The 26,797-nt window shown below is 45.3% G+C and overlaps 1 protein-coding gene across 4 annotated transcripts in view; it reads right to left on the bottom strand.

The window, feature by feature from the left end:
- Positions 1–2,788: 2,788 nt before the first annotated feature.
- Positions 2,789–26,797, bottom strand: part of PARN (poly(A)-specific ribonuclease) — a 170,686-nt gene continuing 146,677 nt past the window's right edge. For 3 of the 4 annotated variants that reach the window (XM_045461467.1, XM_045461468.1, XM_045461469.1), the window contains 2 exons: positions 13,790–13,983; positions 2,789–3,867 (listed from right to left, as the gene is read on the bottom strand). In XM_045461467.1, the coding sequence (XP_045317423.1) occupies positions 3,815–3,867; positions 13,790–13,983 (247 nt within the window). In that variant the 3' untranslated portion in view covers positions 2,789–3,814. Of the gene's footprint in view, positions 3,868–10,897; positions 13,391–13,789; positions 13,984–26,797 lie in introns of all 4 variants that reach the window. The other variant, XR_006708312.1, reaches the window with a different exon arrangement.

The following is a 26,797-nucleotide window of genomic DNA, read 5'->3' as shown; positions in this document are numbered from 1 at the left end:
CCCCAAACCGGGAACAGTCATAGCGTCCATCAGTTAAAAGCATGGGGCTTCTGGGGTGCTCAGTTGGTTAGGCGTCCGACTTCGACTCAGGTCATGATCTCGTGGTTCAGGAGTTCGAGCCCCACATTGGGCTCTGTGCTGACAGCTAAGAGCCTGGAGCTTGCTTCAGATTCTGTGTCCCCCTCTCTCTCTCTGCTCCTCCTCTGTTCTTTCTCAGCAATAAATAAACATTGAAAAAATTCTCTAAAAAACAGACTCAGCCACAAAAAGGAACTCCTGACACAAGCAATGGCATGAATGAGACTCAAAAACATCATGCTGAAAGAGGCCTCACTGGAGAGCACACCCTTCATGATTCTATTCCCATGAAGTTCCAGAAAAGGTCAAACTACTCTGTAGTGGAAAAAAAAGCAGGCTGGTGGGTGCCTCTGGGGGGTGGCAGCGGTGTTGGGGTTGACTGGGAAGAGGCAGAAGAGAATATCCTGGGGGTGATGGGGATGTCTGTATCTTGGTAGTTATGGTTGCATTTGCTAGAACTTCTTAATTGGTACACTTAAGATGTGAGCATTTCGGGGGCGCCTGGGTGGCTCAGTCAGTTGGACGACCGACTTCGGCTCAGGTCATGATCTCACGGTTCATGGGTTTGAGTCACGCGTCGGGCTCTGTGCTGAGAGCTCAGAGCCTGGAGCCTGCTTCCGATTCTGTGTCTCCCTCTCTCTGCACCTCCCCTGCTTGTGCTCTGTCTCTCTCAAAAAAATGTTAATTAAAAAAATTTTTTTAAAAAGATTTGAGCATTTCACTGTAAGTTTTATCCCCACTGACTCCCCCATCATCAACAAATATTAAACTCTGGCTAATGAGAAGCATGCTGAAGTATCTGGTAGGGGGCGTGCACCCAAGTTTATGACTTCCTTCAAAATACATCAAAACCTAGGCTGAATTGGGGCACTTGAGTGGCTCAGTTGGCTGAGTGTCTGACTCTTAATTCTGGCTCAGGTCATGACCTCACGGTTTGTGAGTTTCACCCTGTGTGGGGCTCTGTGCGGATGGCATGGAGACTGCTTGGGATTCTCTCTCTCTGTCTCTATCTCTCTCCCTCCCTTCTTTGCCCCTCCCTTGCTCTCTCTCTCTCTCTCAAAATAAACAAACAACAACAACAAAAACTAGGATGAACCGATGGAAGAAGGCATAGCTGGTTATGTAACAATGCAAAGATAGCAAAATAGTAGCTGTACCATCTAGGAGGTACATGAGTAAATGGGTGTTCACTGAATAATTCTTTCAACTTCTCTGCATGTTTGAAATTTTTGACAACAGAATGTGGCAGGGCGGGGGTGGGGGGGGGAGGTACTGAGTGAATTCAAAACTATAGACAAGGACAAGAGCGCAGCATTCAGTCTCCACCCCAGCTCTGAAATCAAAGGACCACAGAACTGTCTGCAGGGAAAAACGGAGGTCCCCACTTCCACACCCACCTGCAGCTTTGGCTCCACACGTAACAAAAGCCAGAAACACAGATACATTATCATCATATGGCCCTGGGCCTCCGCCTCGAAAGCCAGAGCACCACCCTAGGGTTTGATGCCCCAAGAGACATCGAGAAAGCCTGTGTGTGTGGAGTGGGTTGAGGGCCAACCCAGGACAAGTGTTCCAAGTGACGGGGTCCAGTTGGGAAGAAAATAGGGGTTTGAGCACGGATGAGGGCTCCGCCATGTATTTAATCCTGAGCCAAATCCCCGGTGACTCAGCTCCAGTTGACAGACGACGACACAGGGTCTCAAAAGCGTCATCCTCAAATCTAACTGCCATTTACCGCGCACTTGTGTATGCTGGGCCTTTTACGTGATTTCCTTTAGTCCTGGCAACCACCCTGAGAGGCAGGTTTATCGCCCTGATTTTATCACTGAGGAAACAGAGGTGGGGAGAGGGCAATGTGTCCGAGAACCCACGGCTGGAGCTGGGGTGCAAGTCCAGCTCTAGAAGGTTCCAGAGCACAGGCCCCTTCCAGCATGCCCCCTCCCCGAGCCCTCCTCTGGAGTCAGAGCAGCCGTGTGTGTGTGTGTGTGTGTGTGTGTGTGTGTGTGTGTGTGTGTAAAGCTTTCTGAGCAGGGAGAACCAGGCTCAGGGTGCCACGCAAATGTGTTCCTCAGGCCACACGTACTTCTCCCACGTGCGCCAATCACAGTCTGTGGTTGGTTTTCCCTCTTGTTTACTATGTTAGAAAGTATCAGGCACTACCTGTTCCTACCTGTCAGTTTCTGAGACCCGGCACAGCCCTGGCAGTGCCCCATAAGCCTCCTGTAGACATCAGCCTTTATCTGCACCTCCCTGTGCACCACCCCGCTGGGCTGTGAGCAGGGACGAAGCTCTAGAAGGGGTGGGAGCTCCTCCCAGACAAGTTTGGGTTTGTAACTCCGCACAAACTCTTGGGTAAGGCGGGGTGGGGGAGGGAGGGGAAGCGCTAAGAGGCTCTCAACCGGGGAGAGTGTCTCACTGATCCGAATTCACACAGCACCACTGATGGCAGAGGGCTCCACCTGCCATGCAGGACACCTGGACCCTCCTACATAGCCATTCTCCACGGGGCTCGGCTCCAGCAACGGGCATCTGACTCGTTAACGCAAGTATAAGGAGTTGGAGGTTAAAAAAAAGAAAAAAAAAAAATCCACGAACACCAGGCTTCCTGACTTACCAGAGCTTTTTAGGGGTGATCTTTAGAGAGAAATACATCTATGTAAAGATCAAATACGTCATTCGCTTACCAAAAAGAAACAGGAGAAAACCAGAATCCTAGGAAAATTTCTTTAATTTTCATCTCTTGGAAATACATTTTTCATTTTTATTTTCCATGATACAAAAAAAATGTTAAATATCTAACAATGATCTACATGAAACAGACCTACGGAAGTAGATCCATGAAATCCTGTCGCTGCTGTGATCTGTTTCAACAGAGAGAGGGCTGGTACACGTTGTAATCTGTGATTTCACACACACACGCACACACACACGCACGTGTACACACACATGCCACCTTACCCCCGGACACACTCCCGAACAGAGACGGCGAGCAGGCTAAGGTACGGAAAAGGGAACACAGCACTACGTGTAAAAACAGAAGTGAACTTTTTGTACTCATCCAGTTCGCCTTGAGAAACTCACAAGTTAGGAAGAAGGACTCCAAATAAAAATGCCCCAAAGGCCAAGGCATATGGTAAGCGTCTTTATGGGTGGACGGCGTGAGACATTTTCCTACTGGAAAAACAAGCTGGAGTGCTTAGTATTTTCAGGCAGCTATGGCGGGAAGTGGGCAGACGCGAGGGGTCTCTCCACGGGGGAGACTGTAACCGCGTGCTGCGGAGGCCCCCAAATCTGCACACGAGAACATGAAAAGAAACCTCTCGAAGCAGTAAAGACTTCAAACCCCAAAACTCACGATCCCGGCGCCCAAGAATGTCGGCTCTTCGCTTATTTCACAGCCGACGATCCCCACCAGGTAGGTTCTTAAACGCGTTAAAATTCATGACACTGGAAAAGGGGTTTCACGTGAGCAACAAATCATCAACTGGTTAATAATGTGCACATTCAAGATGGCCTACAACCGTGCTGAGTGTCAGCAGACAGTTTACATTAAAAAGGAAGAAAAGAAACACAGCCACACAGATAAAAGAAACTGGGTTTTTGCCAGGACACAGACTTGGCTTCAAACCCCTCCCATACCACATTTCATGAAATTAAATACAGTATGGCTTCTGAATGTGCCAGCTGGGTCCTCCTCAGCCACGGCACCAGCGATTTGTTTTCCTTCGGGTCTCAGTTACCACGTGTCGGGAACCTCGAAGAGCTTGGCAGGGCTGCCCGGGAGGCCTCCTGGGGGGGGGGGGGAAGGACAAAACAAGGTGAACAAGAGGAGGGACAGCAGCACCTGGGGGACAAAGCGACCGGCTGGGAGCACAGTGCCCACTGCCAGCCGCAAAGGCCGAGGCAGACGGGGCTGGGCTGGGCAGAGATGGTTCACAGACAGGCCCTGCCCACGGACGGCAGTGCCCAGCAGACGGCGGCGACCCCACAGAAACTTCGCACGTAGGATTAGGGACGCGCCTCCCTGGACGGACGCCTCTGTTAACTTCACGGGGGTTAAAGCAAGGACGCTCACATATCTCTCCGGGAGCACGTACTGTATCCTTTGCCACCACACTCGGCACTCGGTTCATTTAATCCTTTTTTTTTTTTAATGTTTATTTATTTTGAGAGAGAGAGAGAGAGGTTTGTAAGCAGGGGAGGGGCAGAAAAAGAGAGGGAGAGGAAGGATCTGAAGTGAGCTCTGTGCTGGCAGCAATAAGCCCAATGTGGGGCTCGAACTCCTGAACTATGAGATCATGACCTGAGCTGAAGTCAGCTGCCCAACAGACTAAGCCACCCAGGTGCCCCTCCTTTTTTTTTTTTTTAAGCAAGGTTTACACCCAACATGGGGCTGTATCTCACAGCCCCAATTCAAGAGTCACATGCTCTACTGAGCCAGCCAGGCACCCCTCCATTCATTTAATCTTCATAAAAGCCCAGCATGGTGGTACCAATATCCCCATTTTATAGATGCAAGAGCAGGCTCAGAGAGGCTAAGTTAGATGACCAGTCTCACTGCCAGAGAGCGGCTGAGATGGGACTGGCTCCTCCCATGGCATGCAGAGCCCTGTCGCATCCCAGGACACCAGGCTCCTCGGTGCTGGGCCGTACCGGCACCCAAATGAGAAACCCGAGGGGCTGGCGGCTTTGCAGAGGAGAGAAGCTGACCTATAGGGGTTCAGAGAGACCCCAAAAGGCAGCCTTTTCAGAGTGTGGCAACACTGGCTAAGCCCTGAAGGTCCTCTCCAGTTCCGAACAGTTTCACCAGGCAGCTGGAGGCTCTTCTTCACTCAGGACACTCCCTGAACAGCAGCGGCACAGCTGGGCTGGGCCTGAACCAGGAGTGCCCAGGGCTGAGAGAAGGGGAATCAAGTCAGGGAAGAGCGTGTCTGCGATGGAAAGTGGGACAGACCGGCGGGGTGGCCCCGGGGTTCAGGCAGGGCTGGCAGGGAAACTCACAGTAAAGACCGTGAGGCCCCTCCGGTGAGCAGTGATGAGGGACAGGAGATGTTCTGGGGATCCAGGTTGATCAGAGAAGGAAACGCAGAGAGGCTCCCCTCCCCAGAACAAGGAAATACTGCAGACGGACTGTGATGAGACCTGGCCAGCCTGACCTTCTCAATCATGCATTTATACAATGCCTAACTGGAAGGAGGAAAAGAAACATCGATGAGGGCATCTGTATGATTCACATGCCAAAAGAAATATTACAGCAGCCAAAGAGCCATTTTAAAGATTTCTTTTTAATTTTTTTTAATGTTTAATTCTTTGAGAGACAGACAGAGCATGAGTCAGGGAGGGGCAGAGAGACAGGGAGACACAGAATCCGAAGCGGGCTCCAGGATCTGAGCTGTCAGCACAGAGCCCGATGGGGGGCTCAAACTCACGAACCGTGAGATCATGACCTGAGCCGAAGTTGGACGCCCAACCGACTGAGCCACCCAGGCACCCCGCCAATGAGCCATTTTAAAGGCAAGAGCCACACTGTCCAATGTGGGGGACTGAAGTAAATTAAAACTAGCTGCGAGGAAAACAAATAAAACGGCTAAATGGCTGAAAGTATAAGTCATCCTTACAAGAGCACCTGCTGCTGGCTGGATGGGACTGGGTGTGGGCGTGGCTGCAGGCCGGCAGACACACAGGAAGCGACTCGCCCAAGAGCTGGTGAGGAGGAACGGAATTAGCAGGAGCTCTGGATGAGGCCAGCCTGGCTTGGCCATGTGACTAGCTGTATGGCTCTGAACAACTCTCACAGCCTCACCTATCAGCAGGACTGAAGACTACTTTCATGCCACACTGGCCTGCTGTGATACGGCAGAGTTGCTGACACATGAACATGTTTAATGCATGTCAGGTCCCTTCTTCTTATCAGTAAGTTGGCCCGACACTGAACGTGGTCGTTGCCCAGGAAGCCAACAGCCTCCAGTCAAGAAGGGCCTAGTTTCCAATGCCTAAAACGTACAGCTGCTGAGCAACAATGATGTGTCCAGAGGAACCAGAACTTTAAGAACCATCTGAAGGAGACCTAGACCAGAGGGGGCTGGAGGTCACTGATGGTGTTCTTTCCAGCACTTTCTGGAAAGGGAGCACTGTAGACTGAGGGATGAGTCTGAAAGCTAGTGGATAAGGAGCTGGGGTCAGTGTTTGGGGGAGCTCATTTTCACAGGCCTGTTTTACTGGCGCAGAGAATTACTCTGGAACGATTCGTTTTAAATGAGTATTTCAGGACATCTGCCTCCTGCTAGAATGGATCTCAATGCGTACCCTGCATCATACACGAAAATTAACTCAAAATGGGTTGTACATCTAAATTTAAAACCTAAAACCATAAAACCTCTAGAAGAAAACACAGGAGAAAATCCTTGTAATGTAGAGTCAGGCAAAGACTTCTTAGTTGTGACACCAAAAGCATAATGCGAGGAAACAGACATGATACAATGGACTTCAGTAAAACTGAAAACTACTGTTTGGAAGATAACATTAAGAAGATGAAAAGAAAAGCAGAGTCTGGAAGAATGAGCAAAACCCAAGAGGACTTGGATCCAGAATATACAAAGAACTCTCAAAACTCAATGAGAAGAAAACAAACAAGCCCATGAAAAAATGGGCAAAAGATCTCAAAAGACATTCCACCCAAGAAGAGATCTGGATGGTAAATAACCGCACAGAGACATGTGTAGCATCATTAGTCATTAGAGGAAATTCAGGTCAAAGCCATAACGAGATACCACTACAGACCCACTAAAATGGGCTACAAAGGACAATCCCAATACTGGTGACCGTGCAGAGCCACTGGAGCCCTCACACGCTGACAGCGGGAATGCACGATGGTGCAGCCACTTTGGAAAAGGCCATGCCAGTGTCTTATAAAGTAAAACACTGCACTTACTACCTGACCCAGCAATTCCACTCTTAGGTATTTACCCAAAAGAAATGAAAACTTAGTTTGGGGCGCCTGGGTGGCGCAGTCGGTTAAGCGGCCGACTTCAGCCAGGTCACGATCTCGCGGTCCGTGAGTTCGAGCCCCGCATCGGGCTCTGGGCTGATGGCTCAGAGCCTGGAGCCTGTTTCCGATTCTGTGTCTCCCTCTCTCTCTGCCCTTCCCCCGTTCATGCTGTGTCTCTCTCTGTCCCAAAAATAAAATAAACGTTGAAAAAAAAAATTTAAAAAAAAAAAAAAAAAAAAAAAAAAAAGAAATGAAAACTTAGTTCAAACAACAAAAACCTGTTCGCAAATGGTTACAGCATTTTTTTTACTTGCTTAAAAGTGGTAACAACCTACACGCCAACTGGCAAAATGGATTGACAGGGATACGTCCATAAAAAGAACACTACTCAGCAGCAAGGAGTAAGGAACCACTGGTAGATGTGATAGCATGAATGTATCTCAAATGCATTTGGTTGAGAAAGAGGCAAATCAGGGCCAGGATCTAGGGGTGGGCGGAGGGATGGAGGCATGAGGGAATCTTCTGGAATGATAAAACCATTCTCTCTCTTGATCACAATGATGGCTGTACACATGTGTTAAAATTCCTCAAATTGTGCACCTAGAAGTGAGGACTTACTGTACATAAATTGTATCTTTTTTTTAATATGAAATTTATTGTCAAATTGGTCTCCATACAACACCCAGCACTCATCCCAACAGGTGCCCTCCTCAATGCCCATCACCCACTTTCCCCTCCCTCCCACCCCCCATTAACCCTCAGTTTATTCACAAATTGTATTTTAATAAAGCTGACCCTTAGGAATGTTGCTTCAAGATCCAACAAAACTGGGGCATCCGAGTGGCCCAGTCAGTTGAGCGTCCGACTCTTGATTTTGGCTCAGGTCACGAACTCAAGGTTCATGAGATCAAACCCATGTCAGGCTCTGTGCTGACAGTGTGGGGTCTGACTGGGATGCTCTCTCTCTCCCTCCCTCTCTGCCCCTCCCCTGCCTGTGCGCTGAAACACACACTCTCTCTCTCAAAATAAATAAATTAACATTTAAAAAGAAAGCTAAAAAGAAAACTGGGGCGCCCCGGTAGCTCAATCAGTTAAGCATCCGACTCTTGATTTCAGCTCAGGTCATGATCTCACGGTTGTGAGATCAAGCCCCATGTCAGGCTCCACGTTGAAGACTGCTTAAGATTCCCCCTCTCTCCCTCTACCTCTCCCCTGTGTGTGCCTCTCTCTCTCTCAAAAAAAAAAAAAAAAAAAAAAAAAGCCAAAAAATGTAAAAATAAAGTATGCTATTAATTAAAATGATTTGACTGAGAGTTTTTTAAATGGGGAAAAACACTGGATGCTAAATTGCCTAAGAAGCATGATGCCAACCAACTACGTATAAAAATCCCAGGCAGACTAAAAACACTTATGAACAGAGTATCAGGCAACCACGGGGCTTCATTTTCTTTCCGTTTTTCTTCATTTTACAGATTTTCGTAGTGAGCACATGATTTTTACTAACAAGACCACAACAGAAAATGAAAAGTGGTCAACACAGCAGGTGACCGTTGGTGCTTGTGTACCTTTCTCCTGACAGAGCTGACAGGGAGAAATTCTGAGAGGTAAGAGATTTCTTCCCTCAGGTGAATCCAGAACAGAATCTAAAAAACTACATGGTCCCCTGGAAAAGTGCCATCATATCATTTTCTGCAGAGTGGAATTCTGTATACAGAAAGATCCTTTGGGGTGTTACACAAACATTTTTAACCGGGAAACGTTCCAAAGTGCCTGGTGAGGGGGCGGTTTCCCACCCCCGAGAAGGCAGGGTTCCCGAGTGGCTTACGGGGAGCCCTGGCGGGCTGCCATGAGGAATGGGGACTGAGCAGCACACACCTCATGGGTCACACGGAGGCCGTCAACCACATGTCCATTGAGGAATTAAAAAGCTCCTTGGCTGGACCTCCTGAGCCTGGACTGAGTGCTCAGCAGAGGCAGACTGAGTGACATCTAAGTAGATTCTCCATTTTCCATGCTGTAACCTTATGGGTCTAAGCATGAAAGGTTCGACAGATTAGTCAAGACCCCAGTGAAACTGCTGGTTCTTGGTAAACATTTAAAGGTCTAATGTGTTGTGTTTTAAATGTAAGGAGGAAATGGGGTGTCTGGGTGGCTCAGTCGGTTGAGCGTCCGACTTCGGCTCAGGTCATGATCTCACAGCTCGTGAGTTCAAGACCCGAGTGGGGCTCTGTTCTGAGAGCCCAGAGCCTGGAGCCTGCTTCAGATTCTAGGTCTCCCTGTGTCTCTGCTCCTCCCACGTTCACTCTGTCCCTTTCTCTCTCTCTCAAAAAAAAATAAAACATTAAAAATAATTTTAAGAAATAAACGTAAGGAAGAAAAAGACTTGTAGCGGCCTATTATATGACGAAAAGGATCACCAGGGAGAGTGTCTCTGGGCACTCCTCCGTGCGCCCACAGGACCCGAGAGAACCCCTGGGTACTGGTCCATCAGTATTTTGAGGACAGCCAGTCTTGTCAGCATCAGGACAGTGGGGGACACTATTCACAAGTGTCCTATAGAAACAAGTGTGCTATAGAAACGCATCCATTAAGCACTGCCCGGAGAACATTTCCCAGGGATACTTTATTCCAGCATAGACGACACGCAGAACTGGGTTCCTTTATGTGCCAATGGAGAATGTACCTGGAATTCTCCCAAGGAAAAGTAGATAACACTACCAATCTACGCTAATCATTAAAAATCTGAAAGGAGGGACCTACATTATGTGTAAGATTTTGGGGCGCCCGGGTGGCTAAGTCGGTAAAGCGTCCAACTCTTGATTTTGGCTCAGGTCATGATCTCACGGTTCGTGAGTTCAAGGCCTGCGTCAGGCCCTGCACTGACAGCGTGGAGCCTGCTTGGGATTCTCTTTCTCTGCCCTTCCCCCTACTCATGCTCATTCTCTCTCTCTCTCTCTCTCTCTCTCTCTCTCTCTCTCTCTCTCCTCTCTCTCTCTCTCTCTCTCAAAATAACTAAAACATTTGGGTAGATTTCACATACTGCAGAGTGGTCCAATGTGTGAGCCCTCCCCACAGCCCCCAATACCAGCTATATTTTGCTTTGCAAGTTTGTAATTCTTTGAGCCTGTTTCCTCTCTAGAAATTGGAAATAATGACACCTATACTTTTTAAGCTTCTTATACGGAACAGACAGTAAAGGATGCTCCTGGCACAATGCTTGGTACGTGATAAATAAAGTCATTCCTTTTGCAATTTAAGTCATTTTGTTAGCTGGAAAGGGGTCTAGTGAACTCCTGTGTATCTTAGATATTAAAATGTGTAACTGAGACAGAAGACAATTTTGTGTGGGATTTACTGAGCACCAATTGTCCCAGGACTGCTACTATAGACAATATTCTATGGTCCTACTTTTTGCAACTTCCTCCTTGGAAAACAGCAAGCTCCCTAACAGATGAAACGCTGTCTTTTACACTTTTTGTGCCTTTGCTGACAGTGCTGGGCACCCAACACACCTTCGTGTATCACCTGAGGTCCTGTCAAGAGACTCTCGCCAGGAGGAGAGCTGGGAGCTGCCTGGACAAGACAGACCTCCCCAGGCTGCACCAAAGTGTCCGACCCGGTGGCCGCACACCCCTCAACCTTCACAGCTCCTGGAATCCTCTGAACCCTTCAGAGCTTAACACAGACCCTTCGTGGGGTCAGACTTTTGTATTCTCCCTTGATACAGGACCTCGTGAAAGTCACTGAACTCCGAAGTCCGTTGACTCCACAGGTTCAGAGCCTGATATCCCGACCCACATCCTGCTGACAACATTAGCACTATATGCTTACCACAAAGCAGCTAAGAATGACCCATTAAACTCCCAGCTTTGCGCTGCTGGAAGGTCTCACTCGGTGAATGCTGCTCCAGAAAGCCCAATTATCTCCAGGTCTCTGGTTCAATTAAAAGCTGTCAAGATGTTTTTCTCTTTTAGTGGGACTGGTGAAGAAATACAAAATTTATCACTTTTTTTTCTTTTTTAGCCCCAATTTTGAGGCAGTGACAGATTTACTGTCAATGGGAGGAGAATAAAAACCTATTTTAATGACGGCATTACACATTCGAGACCCCAAATAGCTTGTAGAAAGTTTTCACTTCGCAAGATTAAAGTTATAAAAAGGAGCTAATCTATTCATGTGGTCTATTGTTAGGTATTCTAATGTTAATACGTTTAAGATTATGCTGAGACAGAAGGGGGGGAGACCACCTGTCATCCTGTCCCTGAGAAGTAACAGATAAGCTGAAAATTCAGAAGAGAATGAGGTCAGAAGGAAAAGAATACAAGAGGGGACCCTGCCCCGCGGCATGCTGCTCGTGATCTCTGAAAGTCATGCCAACATTTAATATGAACATTCGCCGAGCAAGGACAATGTGCCAGTGGTAAGAAGGTATCACAGGCGAGGACGAAGTATGGTACAGATTAAAAACTTCTCCAAAACTCAATTTAGGGAAGGGAAGGTTGGCAAGTCAAGGAGAACCCGGGATTCAAGGAGGCAGCTAAAATACACAATCTGATGGGGCACCTGGATGGCTCAGTCGGTTGGGCACCTGACTCTGGCTCAGGTCATGAGTTCGAGCCCTGCGTCCGGCTCCATGCTGACAGCTCAGAGCCTGGAGCCTGCTTTGGAATCTGCAACTCCCTCTCTCTCTGCCCTTGCCCCGCTCATGCTCTGTCTCTCAAAAAATAAATGTTAAAAAACATTTTAAAAAATAAACAATCTGGGCTTCAAACAGGAGTTCAGTTTTTAGTTGAAGTTAAACCTCAGCATAATGTATAAAAACATATGCAACATTTCTGCTGCTTCTTTGATTTCATTATTATCAAGGAGATTCAGAAAACTCTCTGTGGTCAGATCAGGCCACATGTAAAAGAAGGAACTGATTTGAAACACGATGAACTCTTTAGCTTGCGTATGAACCAAGTTCCAGGGCTTTACCACTTTTCCTTTGATTTGACGGTAGGTTCTGCTGCCCAGAGACTGCGGTGATCCGAGACAGAGGAGGAACCACGGGGGGCTCGGTCAGCGGCCCTCCTGCCCTCCCATCCGGAGCAGAAAATATGCAACTGTGCTTGTAAGCCCTGGCTTTCCTGCAGGGCAGACTTAAGGGCTCCGTGACCTTGGGCAAGTCACGTTGAACTTTAAGTCCTCTGTTCTCTGAACTGTAAAATGGACCATGGTGACTACCTCAGAACACTAGAGCCAAGCACTTCTGCCGGGCATGAGATGCCAGGCTGGACCCTTAGCAAGCAGGGGTCAGCAGGGGCCGTAACTGTCATCCCTGTGACAGCTGGTGGACCCGGTAGGTGATGGCTGGATCTCCCGGGCAGGGAACTGGCCCCGCGGACAGCAAGCCCGTCCCTCACGTCACGGTCTGGCGCCGTAGAGGGTCTGTGCACGGAAGGCTGGGTTAGGTCACGAACCCCCCCCCCCCCCAAGCATCCGGGTGGTGGAGAGAATGTGGCATTCGGCTTCGGGCAGGCCTGGTGCTCCTGCCACAGCACCTAGCACATACTAGGCTCTCAACATGGGTTGGCCTCCGGTTTCCTCTGCTCCTTATGTAATTCTGCTTATGAGAGAAATCCAGGCTGCCTGGCGTTTTGCTGGGAACGGTGAAAATTCTGCCGCTGAAAATAACATGTGTAGGAGTAGGCCTCCGTGCAAATTGAAATGCACATTTAAAATACTGAGGCTACTTACACACATCAGCAAAACCTCTAAACCATGGAGGAGAGAGAGAGGATTACCAAAATGGACTAACCATCTTTAACTAAGAAGGCCCCTGCCAAGCCTTCCTCTATCAAAAGACAGGGCTTTTTAGGGATTCCTCAAATTAAATTAAATGGATCCTAAAAGCAGCTGGTCCCATGGAAAACTACAGCAGCCCCCCTCATCTGCGGGGGACACATTCCAAACCCCCCAGAGGAAGCCTGAAACCTCTCTAGGTACCACGTGATTTCCTGCACATACACATGCGGGATAAAGTTTAATTTATAAACGAGGCACGGGAAGAGATCGACAATGGCTAATAGCAAATGAGAACAGTTAGAACAATGTACTATGATGAAAGTTCTGTGAAGTGGTCTCTCTCTTAAAATAGCTTATTCAGGGGCGCCTGGGTGGCTCAGTTGGTTGAGCGGCCGACTTCGGCTCAGGTCACGATGTCACGGTCCATGAGTTCGAGCCCCGAGTCGGGCTCTGTGCTGAAAGCTCAGAACCTGGAGCCTGTTTCCGATTCTTTGTCTCCCTCTCTCTGACTCTCCCCTGTTCATGCTTTGTCTCTCTCTGTCTCAAAAATAAATAAACATTAAAAACATTTAAAAAAAATAATAAAATAAAATAAAATAGCTTATATTCACCCTTCTTGTGAGGACGTGAGACAATAAAATGCCCTCGTGACGAGACGGACGTGAGCTGAGTGACGTAGGCACCGTGACCTAGCATTAGGCGACCGTGGACCTTCGGATGATACATCTGACCTTCTGACAAGGATCATGTGCTTCTGGACCTTGGTGGACCGCGGGTCACTGAAGTCCCGGGAAGCGAATCGTGGACAAGGGGAGACTGCTGCACACGGGTTTTGCCACCGACCGAAGCCCTGCTATCATTTCTCCCCCAAAATATGAGTTTCTAGAGCGTTAAAGAGTACACACCTCCAGAACGTGAGTAAGACCTTATACAAACCTGCTGGTGAAAGCTCCTTCTTCATCCTTTTTAATTTCTTGGCCTTTTTCCTTCCCTCGGAGAGGGATTCTGCACAGGACTCTGTCTGCTCCAGCTCAGTGTCGGAAATCTCCCCTGATATTCTGGTCTCCAAGTCAGCTTCTGCGGGGCTGGGGCTCAGATTTCTCTTTCGTACCGTGCTGGTCGAGGTAAGACTGAAAGGCACACAGAGGGACGACATGAAAGGTGTGGAGACTATCAGGAAGACGAGCCTATAACGTGTCTTAATACTCTTAAGTCCATTACCACTTCACTAGCAGTCAACGACATGGGTGGCTGCCACCTACAAGTACGAGTTAAAGACCTTAATGTGAACTGAAATCCAAAGGTTTCCCCATGACAAGTCAAGGTTATCCAGGAGCACGTTCTACGTTACGCTTGTGTCCCTATGCGTACAAATCTAAGCTGCTCTGAGTGCTTCAGAGGACAACATTTTTTAAAGAAAGCTCCTGGTAGGAGAAGAGCAGAACTGAAGAGTAGAGCTGAGATAACAAGATAAGAGTCGTCGTGGCGCCACATTGGAAGACAGCCCTGTTCCCTTCATGACTGCCTCACGGACATGCGGGACAACAGGGCACTTCTTGAGTGTGTCAGCTGTCACGTTGCTCGTCATCTGAATACACTTACAGGGCAGAGCCCACCTTCACAGAATTCTCTTCTATTCCAAAGCAGTGACTTGTCAAATTTATAATTAAACCTGGCTTCTCTTTAAAGCTTTATAGGATGTGACATGTTGAATTAAATCAAATTACATGTCCTGATTTCTCCTTGAGAAAATATGTTCCCTGAAATATAACTTGATAAAAACAGAGACCGCATAGCCGATGTGAGTCCTGTCTCCTCTAAATGGGTCTTATAAATAGATCTTTTTTTTATTAGAGCCCCCAAGTTATGAGAAACATTTAAGAATCAACTCATTCCACTTGAGGGAGGCCATTCGGGAACAGGGAGGGGGCGGGAAGGCAGAGAGCAAATGCGTACATACCCCTATTCAAGCCTTTTCTAGGAAGTGAATACTTAAAACGCTGCATACAAAAACAACACTGGCCAGTCGATCATTCCAGTTCTTCCATGTTACTCCTGCACTCACAGCTGCTCTGTACTTTATACTCGTTCGCTCACGTGAAGGAGAGGAATAAACTGCTTCCCTGGTGGTTCTTAGAGGCCACACGAGGCAGAACAGAGCTCAGAGCACACGGCCTCGAAAGACAAGCTGGCCCCTTTTTCACACGTGTCCTCTTTTTCACATACGTTACATGCACTTTTCTGAAACACCTCTTTTATGGAAGGGATATTAAGGGGGTATACCAGTGGTAATATTTTGGGAGGTTATTAAAAATTCATGCTGAAGTTTACGGTTTAAAAACCGATAGATAATACCTTGGGGCGCCTGGGTGGCTCAGTCAGTTAAGTGACGGACTCCTGATTTCGGCTCAGGTCATGATCTCATGGTTTGTGAGTTCACACCCCGTGTGGGGCTCTGTGCTGACAACATGGAGCCTACTTGAGATTCTCTCTCTTTCTCTCTGCCCCTCCCTTGCTCCTGCTCTCTCCCTCTCTCTCTCTCAAAATAAATGAACTTAAAAAAGTTTTTTTTAACATTTATTTATTTTTGGGAGACAGAGAGAGATAGAGCATGAGCAGGGGAGGGGGAGAGAGAGAGAGGGAGACACAGAATCCGAAGCAGGCTCCAGGCTCTGAGCTGTCAGCTCAAAGCCTGACGTGGGGCTCGAACCCACGAACCGCGAGACCATGACCTGAGTCAAAGTTGGACGCTCAACTGACTGAGCCACCCAGGCACCCCAAAGTAAATGAACTTAAAAAAAACCCTGATAATATCTTTTAAAAGTTTTCTTAAAGGGGCACATGGGTGACTCGGTCTTAGGTTAAGCGTCCAACTTCAGCTCAGGTCATAATCTTGCAGTTCATGAGTTCAGGCCCTGCGTTGGGCTCTGTGCTAACAGTCCAGAGCCTAGAGCCTGCTTTGGACTCTGTGTCTCCCTCTCTCTCTCTCTGCCCCTCCCCTGCTCACTCGCTCTTTCTCTTTCTCTCTCTCTCAAAAATAAATAAACAAAAAGTTCTCTTAAAGACAAAAATAATTTTGGCCGGTTTCTGAACATTCAGAAAATTCAAAAAGTGTTAAAAAACAGTAAGGACCTGCTTTTCTACCACAAAAGGGGAAGGGGCCAAAAAATTCCTCTGTACTGTAAATCCTGGAACCTGGTAGCCCCTGAGACATAAATGTTTAATGAAAACTCAGCTGGGACTTTGAGAAATACAAAGTCTAGAAAGAGCCCCAACTGCATAATAGAAATCTAGAGTATGATAAAGGTAGTATCTCAAACTACTGGGCCAAAGATGAACATTTCAACACTTTTCCAGGGTTGGAACAGCTGAAAAAGGATGCATCAGACCCATTCTTCACTTGGTACAAAAGAATAAACACCAAATGGATCAGATATCTAAGTGTAAAAAATGAAATTATCTAGGGGCGCCTGGGTGGCTCAGTTGGTTGAGAGTCCAACTCTTTTTTTTTTTTTTTTTATGTTATTTTTGAGAGAAAGAGAGAGACAGAGTATGAACAGGGAAGGAGGAGAGAGAGGGGGAGACACAGAATCTGAAGCAGGCTCCAGGTTCTTGGCTGTCAGCACAGAGCCTGATACAGGGCTCGAACTCATAAACCGTGAGATCATGACCTGAGCTGAAGTCGGAAGCTTAAGTGACTGAGCCACCCAGGCGCTCTGAGTGTCCGACTCTTGATTTTGGCCGAGGTCACAATCCCAGGATCGTGGGATCAAGCCCCGCATCAGGTTCTGCACTGAGCATGGGGCCTGCTTGATTCTCTCTCCCTCTCTCCCTCTCCCTCTCCCTCTCTCTCCCCTGCTTGCTCTCTAAGTTAAAAAAAAAAAAGAAAAAGAAAAAGAAACTCTCTAGTACCACAACAAAACATGGGTGAATTCTGGGTGTACAAAAAGGCTTTCTCACTATGACTCACAATTCAGATGCAATAAAAAATGTATAAGTTTGACCTCATAAAAACCTTTGCATGGCAATAAATGAGATAAGCAAAATCAAAAGGCAAATGAGGAACCAAGAAAAAATATCTGTGACATACATCACAGATGAAAGGTTAATGTCCCTGACATACAAATAACCCACAAACTGAAGAGAAAAAAGGATAAAAAATCCTACAGAAAAATGGGCAAAACTATGAATTCACTGTTATGGAGGGAAAGGTGGCAACATCTAACAAAACTATGTATTCATTTACTCTTTGAGCCCACAATCCCACTTCTAGGAATCTGGAAGGCACACCTCCAACATTGCAAAAATATGTAGGCACAGGGGATTCATTGCAGCTTACGGTTTGTTTGGGTTTTTTTTTTTAACTTTCTACAAATGTTTACTTATTTTTGAGAGAAGAGACAGAATGTGAGCAGGGGAGGGGCAGAGAAAGAGGGAGACACAGAATCTGAAGCAGGCTCTAGGCTCCGAGCTGTCGGCACAGAGCCCGACGTGGGGCTCAAACCCTTGAACCCTGAGATCATGACCTGAGCTGAAGTCAGGCGCTTAACCAACTGAGCCACCCAGGTGCCCCACTGCAGCTTTATTTGTAATTAGGAAATACGGCCAAAATGTCTAAGCATGGGAAATTGGTTACGTAAACTGTGTACACATAATCAATGAAGTTCGGAGCAGTTGTAAGAAACAATGAAGATCTCAGAGAACTGATAGGGAAGGATTTCTAGTAAGGAAGGTGAAAAAACGCAACTTATGAACCCAGTACTCCCCATCTGGAGTGGGGTGTGGGGAAGAACCCTTAAGGAGTTTTGCATCTTCTGCTGTTCAGTGAGTGAAACCATTCCGAAAATACTTAGATGTGTTACGGCACTGAGTGAATCTGAATGAGCTGATGTTGCTGGAAGCCAGACATAAAAATACTAGAATGGGGGAAGACAAGGAAGAGCCCCATGGGGATGGAGTGGAACGGTTTTTAAGACAAGCATGTGTACATGTGTGCATCCACACACGTGCGTGTGTGCGCACCACTATGTGGGTGTGCACGTGTGTATATCCGTGTGCTATCCCCTGAAAGGGCCTAGGAGCAAGGAGCACATCTAGTGTCCATATCTTAACTTCTAATACCATAACCTGAAAAAAAAAACCAGGGCTTCTTGAAGAACTGGCCCATTCCACAGGTGGCCTAAAGAAGGCACAGAATGAGCCTGGAACGTCCCACAATGTTACCACAAAGGAGGAAACTGCTCAAGAGATGATGAGGCGTGTATGTCACGGGACCTAAGGACCAGGTGGAGAGGGTTTTCACTGGCCAGATATTTAAGCACCAAAATAATTAAAAGTCAATAACAAATTCTAAACTGTTGAAAACATAGAAATCCATGGGTTTAGAGAATACATAATACAGGGTAGGGGGGAGGGAGAAGGGAGAGCTCTTCTAGCTGAGTAGTAACTATGAAATGGTAATGGCGGAAGACAAATGCAGTTCCCAGGTGACCCTTCTGCAACCATCACACGAAGGATGGTTGAGGCAAATATCATCGGTAGCTGCTACATCTGAGGAGATTTTTTTTAATCATTATTTTTTTAAGTTTATTTTGAGAGAGAGAGAGAGAGCGCGCGCAGTGGAGAGAGGGAGAGGATCCCAACCCAAGCAGGCTTCACGCTGTCTGCACAGAGCGCAACGCGGGGCTCAAACTCACAAACCCCAATCGTGACCTGAGCTGAAACTAAGAGTGAGACGCTTAACCAACTGAGCCACCTAGGCGCCCAATCTGGGGAGATGTTTTGATGAAGAGGAGGATATCTTCATGGTCTGAAAGTGTCTCCCAACACAGTGATACCGTCACAAAGGCACAGCATCACTTATGTACTAGTCCGGTCAGGACTGTGTGACAGAAATGTAACCATGATGAAACATCAGACAGACCCAAATGAAAACCATTTTACTGAAAAAGGGTGCTGAGGGGAGGTGCTGGTGTTCCTCAACAGTGTCACTGTCATAAAAGAGACCAGAGAGCCACCGAAAAGTAAATGTTAGACATTCTCACAGACTAGGTCTTCTAACGGACGGGGGAAAGTGATACAGACAATGCTAGATCAAATAATACAACTTGGATATGAACAGTATATTAAAATATTATATCAATGTTAAATTCCTGAGGTCGGTAACTGTGCTATTATTTACATGCAATGAAATTCACTCGTTTTAGGGGTACAGTTTGGTTAATTTTTGGAACTGTGTGTACAACTATGTAAGGACAAAGACAACAAAAAGAGAAGAGTTCCCTTTCTCTAAAAAGATTCCTTGGGCCACTCTGCCCCGAATTCTCTCATCTGCCTGCAATCCCTATAGTTTCGCCTTTTCTAGAAGTTGGTATATGTGAAATCACACAGTCTTTGGTCTTTTGTGTTTGACTCTTTCACTTAACACAATACCCTGAGAACCAGCCATGCGGCTGCAAGCACTGGCATTTTATTCCTTCTATTACTGAGCGTTATTTCACAGTATGGCCATACCACAATTCGTGTGCCAGCTGACGGACATTTGGGCTGCCTCCTACATTTCGCTGTTATAAATAATAATACCGTGAACACTTGTGGAAAGGCTTTTCTGGATTTTTTTTTTTAAGTCATGGTAAAATACACATAACATTAAATTCACCATGTTAACCACTTTAAGTGTATAGTTCAGTGCTATTAAGTACATTTGTAATGTTGTGAAACCACCATCACCATCCATTTCCCGTATTCTCAGTTTGCAAAACTGAAACTCTGTACCCATGAAACAGTCACTCCCTGTTCTCCCTTCTTCCCAACCCCTGGCAACCACCATTCTTTCTGCCCCTTTGATTTTGACTACTCTAACAGGTATCTCATATAAGTGGAATCGTGTAGTATTTGTCCTTCTGTGACTGGCTTATTTCACTTAGCACGATGTCACGCAACGTTCATCCACGTTGTAGCTGGTGTTAGAACATCTTTTCCTTTTAAGGGTGAATACTATTCCAATGTGTGCTTATCCATTCATTTGTCAATGGACACCTGGGATGCTTCCGTATTTTAGCTGTGAAAAATACTAATTTGAACCAGGGTGTACAAAGACCTTGCTTTCAATTCCTTTGGGCATATACCAAGACATGGAATTGTTGGATCATACAGTTAAGTTTGTTTTTAGTTTTGAAGGAACCATCATACTGTTTTCACAGCAACATTCCCACAAACAGTGCATAAGGCTCCAAATTCTCCACATCTTCTTTAACACTTGTTCTTTTCTGGTTTGTTGTGTTTGTTTGTTTGTTTGTTTGTTTGTTTGTTTGTTTGTTTTTTACGGTAGTGATCCTAATGGGTATAAGGTGGTATCTCACTGTGGTTTCCATTTACATTTCCCTAATGATTAGTGATGGTGAGAATCTTTTCATGAGCTTATCGGCCATTTGTATATCTTCTTTAGAGATACATCTATGCAAGATCTTTGCCTGTTTTTGAATCAGGTTGGTTTCTGTTGAGTTTTAGTTCCCTGTAAATGCTAGATATTGATCCATTATCGGAGATAGGAGTTCATTCTGTGTATGGTGTAAGCTAAGGGTCCAACTTCATTCTTTGCATTTGGATATCCAGTTTACCCAACACCACTTACCGAAAAGTCTGTCCTTTCTGCACAAAATGGTCTTGGCATTATTACATCAAAAATGATTTGACTGTATATGGGAAGATTTATTTCTGGGCTCTCTATTCTATTCCATTGGTCTCTGTGTCTGTCTTCAGGCCCATACCACACTGTTTTGGTTATTGTAGTTGTGCAGTAAGTCTTAAAATCAGAAAGTGTTAGTCCTCCAAATTTGTCCTTCTTTTTCAAGATTGTTTTGGCTACTTGGGATTCCTTGAGAATATATATAAATTTTAGGATGGACTTTTCTATGTCTGCAAAAAATGTCATTGGGATTTTGATAGGGATTGCACTGAATCCATAGATCAGTCTGGCTGGTACTGACATCTTGACAACATCAAGTTTTCAATCCATGAACATGGGGTATCTTTTCATTTATGAAGATCTTCTTTCTTTTGGCAGTGTTTTGTTGTTGGGAAGACAGAGCCAGCTCTCTCCATCTTCCTCTTCTTACAAGGGCACTAATTCCACCATGAGGATCCACCCTCATGACCCTATCTAACTTTAACCACCTTCCAAAGGCCCCATCTTCTAATACCATCACATTGGGAGTTAGGGATTCAACACATGAACTTGGGGGTGCAGGTGCCACAATTCAGACTAATAGCACAAGGTCACTAATACTTTTTCCATCTTTTCTTCTAGAAGTGTTATAGTTTTAATTCTTAAATTTAGGTCTATGAGCATTTCAAGTTAACCATGTATATGGTGTGATTTAAGAGAAGTTCAATTTTTGCATACCACTACACAATTGTTTCACAACTATTTGTTGACAAACCTAACTCTGCCTCCTGGATTATCAGCACCTTTGTCAGGAATGTCAAATTTTTCCAACTTCCTGACAGTTATTAATCTTGAGAGTTTGAGAACAAGAAGTCAGAATTCCTGAATAATAAATTATTCTATACTTTTCATAGCACTTTACTACATGTTTTTAAATAATAGTTATAATCGTAAATAATGAATCACCTTTCTGTGACAGGGTTATATTTAAAGTTTCAGGGGTCAGTTCAGTAAAATAAGATATAATAATAAATGTATGGTTATTATGATTACAAACTATATAGTGTAACAAAATTATGTATTTCCATAACATGTAAAAATAATCTCTACCTGATATAGATATTTGGTAACAGAAAACATTAAAAGGATAAAACACTAGCACTGAATGGATGCCCAATAAACATCATTTAAAGACTAAAAAATGGAGCGCCTGGGTGGCTCAGTCAGTTAAGCATCCGACTTCAGCTCAGGTCATGATCTCATAGTCCACGGGTTTGAACCCCGCATCGGGCTCTGTGCTGACAGCTCTGAGCCTGGAGCCTGCTTCAGATTCTGTGTCTCCCTCTCTCTCTACCCATCCCCCATTCACGCTCTCTCTCTCTCTCTCTCTCTCTCTCTCAAAAGTAAATAAACATTAAAAAAATTTTTTAACTAAAAAATGTCACAAATATTTAATATTTAAAAGTTATTCTTAAATAAGATTTTAAAATACATAACTACTAATTGCTACTATTTGTCTTATGACAAATAATCCAGATGCAGAAAAGTTTCTTTCATGTTGTGCTGAAGTTGGTCAGATTGTTCTGAGTGTGTCCAAAGCAAATACAAGCTGGGTGTTAAGATTACATATTGCTTCATGTAAGCTCATTTCCTCTTTGAGGGATGAAAACATTTTGTCTGCTTGCCTTGATTTTGGTTTTGATATTGCTTGGCCTAATTCAGATTTGGGATGAGCTGATTGCACATCAAAGTATTCCACGATGCTATTTACATCTTGCCTTTGCATTTCTTCCATAAAGGTAATTACAAAGAACTGTAGCCTTACAGCAAATATTCAAACACTAGAACGCCACTGGATTCCATTAAGATGACATAACATTTGGGTATCCTGGCAAGGTCAATAGAGCTATTACAGAGAAACATGTTTCAGAACTGCCAATTTAAAGACTGCTTCCAAAACTTATTATTTCTTGGAACAAGATTTGCAGGATTTTTATAAAGTGTACTGATGTGAGTAAACTCATTAATATGTTTTTATTTATCAAAATGACTCACTGTTAGCAACAGCCAAGGCTACGACCATACACTTACAACATGGTGGCAGTGACGAATGGGAATGACGGATGTGACCGTGGCCCCTTCTGCTCCGTACGCTCCTGTGCTGGTCTCTGAAATGCTGACCTTAACCTTTGACACTGATTCCACTCTTGCTTTCAACTTCATGTGAGTGGATTCCTTTGAACTAGTAATACCTATGTTGATCATTAAACTTTAAGGCCCACAGATTTTCTTCCTTTATCCTGATTAGTTGACTGATTTTTCTCACAACTTGGAGTAACATAAAATGTCCCTAGAGGGGTGCCTGGTTAGCTCAGTCGGTTGAACATCCAACTCTTTATTTCAGCTTAGGTCATGATCCTCTAGTCATGGGATTGAACCCCACATCGGGCTCTGTGCTAAGCATGGAGACTGCTTAAGATTCTCTCCCTCTCCCTCTGTCTCCCTCTATCCCCCTCTCTCCTCTGTCCCTCTCCCCCACTTGTGCACACTCTCTCTCTAAAATTAAATTTAAATTTAAATTAAAAAAAAAAGTCCCTAGAAATGTCAGGAAGAGATTCCTGCATGGAAACGCTGCTGGAACTCAACAGACCATAAATGTGTGGTTGTGTTTCTGGACACTCTATTCTGTTTCATCATCTATTCGTCGTTCCATATGCCAGCACCACACTGTTATTGTATCTGTAGCTTTATAGTAAGTCTTAAAGACAGAGGATAAGTCCTTCAGTTGGCTGGGAGGTTCATGCTGCTGGATAAAATAGCCATTTTTCGTTTTAAAGGGCTACCCAGTTTACAAAATTCTCTCGTTTGATACTTGGAGATGAACATTTTAAGCTGGATGTGTGTTTTCACTCCCCTATTACAGGCGAGAAACCTCACCTTCAGAGTAAGTGACTTCCCCCTGGTTGGGCAGCCGGTTAGGTAGATCTGAGATGGTCCTCCTAGTCCGAGAAGGCCTTCGAACTGCTTCACTACCCAACCGCCCTGCCCCGTCCCAAGTTCCCAGCGCTAGTGCCCCTTCTGTAGGTCCACGTGAAAAAAGAGGCCCTCTGAAAAGTTTCCCTGGACACCCTGCAGAGCCCGAGAGGCCCCTGCCCCTGTTTTGTTTTCCTCTGAAGACTCATCTCTGTCCGGGCTTTGCATTTACTTCTTTGCTTGTTTATTCTCTCTCTCTGCCACTACCATGTAAGTTCCGTGAGAACAGGTTCTCACAATCCTTGATGGCCAGGGGCCTCTCAGGACCTGGGTCGGGGCCATCAGTCAGCCCTCTGCAGTCAAGGTTTGCTGAAGGGATGGAATAAATGAAGTGAATACTTCCCCTCTAAGAGCAAGAAGGCGAGTGACAAACAACAAATTGCTCATTTCATCCCCAATTATATATGATGCTAACATGGTTTACATTCCACTATATAGTCAACTTTCCCTATCTGTCTGGATAAAAACACATTCTCTATGAGATATACCTAACGGAAAGAAGGAATCTAATCTCCCTCTGAGCAAACTACCTCACAAAGCAAAATGAACTGGAAAAATCTGCGGAAGTGGGAGCTAGAAAATGCATTTTTATTGTTCTCACAAATTCTCATGCTGAATTCAAATTCCACGAGCATGAGTGTCTCTGTGTTTGTGGGCATGATCTGGGTGGCCAGGGGAGGATGTTTACTAGGCTACGCTCCATTCAGAAGGCAATCCCTTGGACACAGCTGATGAACTGTGACTCTTATTTCTAACAAAGAATTTGAGTTTGAAAAGCAAAATTAAAATCAAATAAGGTATGTCTGTATGCTAGCTACCCAGGATTAAGGGATATCTCTTAAGAAATGAGAGAAGCATTATTCCCCCCTCATATGGGGGAAGCAGGGAAAAGAAAGAGAATATATGAATATATTGTGTGAGTATGTGGCTCAGTCCTAGGTATCAAGTTCATAGTTAAATAGGAGATTGGCCTAAATAAGTGAAAAATTGGTTCTGGTCGCAAAGAATCAATGGCATTCAACGTGGTTTGAACTTGGCTGAATAATCCCGTACTGCTAACTCACTTTAATTCAACACAGAAAAAATTAACTGATGATGCACAGAGAAATTAATAATAATTCCTAGATAAGGAGTTTATACTCAACACATAATTAGTTGAAGCCAAATTCAGAACAAACACGTGAAATTTTCAGAGGCTGGGATGAAATTTACTTTCGCACTAAAGTTTACTTTTGTCTCTGATGAATGGATTTACTAATCAAATCAGTAATGTGAGCAAATCAAAACAACTCCCCCTATACCAAAAGTCCAACTATTGCAGAAAATAAACAGCTTTTTAAAAATTTCCAGGAAGTTAAACACGACCAGTTGGACACACATATTTATCTGTAGAGAGATATAAATAACTTGACCAAGGCACAGAGAACAGGAGAGGCAGCATCAGAGGACAGGATGTCAGCTCACTTTGGAGACACTCTTTGGAGACGACAAGGAGAAAGAAGAGTGCCAAAGAACTTTGCACAGAGGAGGAAACAGAAATCTAAGTGTTGTACAAAAAGCTGATTCACTCTCAACAGAGCCCTGCAAAGTCTCAGCAAATAAGAGGCACCAGATTCCTAAAACAAGGAGGTGACAAGACGGGAAAGGCCGTCCTAGGATCCCCGCCCCTGTCCCAGGGAAGCCGGGGACCAGCATACCCCCAGGCCAAGAGGAGTGGGACGGGGGTTTGCTTTCTCCCAGAGGCACTAAGCCCAGAAGTGCAGAGTGGGATTGAGTAGGACAATAAGGAGCGATGAACAGGGAAGGCGCATCCCCCACATCCTGAGAAGGGAGGCCCCCAGCTCCCTCCTGCCGATCAGTACTCAGAGCACCAACAGTCAGGCTCACTTCCCCCGAGGTACAAATCAGAAAATCAACATCTAAAAATACCTGAATCCTTACAGCTAATGCCACAATGTTGAATGCTTTTGTCCTAAGGTCAGGGATAAGACGCCAAGGCTGGCTGTCACTATTTCTACTTAACAGTGTGCTAGAGGCCCTAGCCAGTGCAATAAGACAAGAGAAAGAGATAAAATTTATATATGGGGCGCCTGGGTGGCTCAGTCGGTTGAGTGTCTAACTCTGTCTGGCTCAAGTCATGATCTTGCAGTTGGTGAGTTCGAGCCCTGTGTCGGTCTCTGTGCTGACAGCGTTGAGCCTGGAGCCTGCTTCAGATTCTGTGTCTCCCTCTCTCTCTGCCCCTTCCCTGCTCACGCTCTGTTCTGTCTCTCCAAAAACTAAAACAAAACGTTAAAAAAATTTTTTAAAAAAAGAAAAATTTAGGGGCGCCTGGGTGACTCAGTCGATTAAGTATCTGACTTCAGCTCAGGTCATGATCTCACAGTTTGTGAGTTCGAGCCCCACATCAGGCTCTATGCTGACAGCTTAGAGCCTGGAGCTTGCTTCAAATTCTATGTCTCCCTCTCTCTCTCTCTCTCTCTCTGCTCCTCCCCTGCTCACGCTCTGTCTCTCCTTCAAAAATAAATAAAAACATTAAAAAAAATTTTTTTTAAAGAAAAATGTATATGGCCCATTGGGCAGGGAAAAATACAGTTGCCTTTACTTACAGATATGGTTGTCTAAACAGAAAATATCAAATACTCTATAAAAAGTTATTAGAACTAATAAGTGAATTTAGTGAGGTGCAACAATACATGGTCAAGATATACAAATCAACTGTATTTCTTTATATTATAAATGAATGAATGGAATCAGAACTTGAAAATACATGACTTACAATAGCATCAAAAAGCAAAATACTTAGGGACAACTGTAATAAAGCATATGTAAAATCTGTATGGTGAAAACTATAATAAACTGATGAGAAAAATCTAAGAAAACCTCAACAGGTGAAAAGATATACCACGTTCATGAGTTGGAAGGCTTAATACAGTTAAGATGTGAATTCTCTCTAAAATGATCTATAGATGCAACATAACCCCAATCAGAGTTCTAGCAGGCTTTTTTTAAGTTTATTTTTTGAGAGAGGGAGAGAGAGAGAGAGAGAGAGAGAGAGCGAGCACGCGTGCTCGCAAGTGGGGGAGAGGCAGAGAGAGAGAGGGAGAGAGAGCATCCCAAGCAGGCTCCACAGTGTCCAGTGCAGAGCCCGACGTGGGGCTCGAACTCCCCAACTATGAGATCGTGACCCGAGCCGAAGTCAAGAGTTGGGATGCTCAACTAAACGAGCCACCCAGGCACCCCACCTA

This window comes from Leopardus geoffroyi, chromosome E3 (assembly GCF_018350155.1).
Source record: "Leopardus geoffroyi isolate Oge1 chromosome E3, O.geoffroyi_Oge1_pat1.0, whole genome shotgun sequence".
Taxonomy (NCBI): Eukaryota; Metazoa; Chordata; class Mammalia; order Carnivora; family Felidae; genus Leopardus; species Leopardus geoffroyi.
Note: the sequence above shows the minus strand (reverse complement) of the source record. Positions and strands in the feature narration are given on the sequence as shown.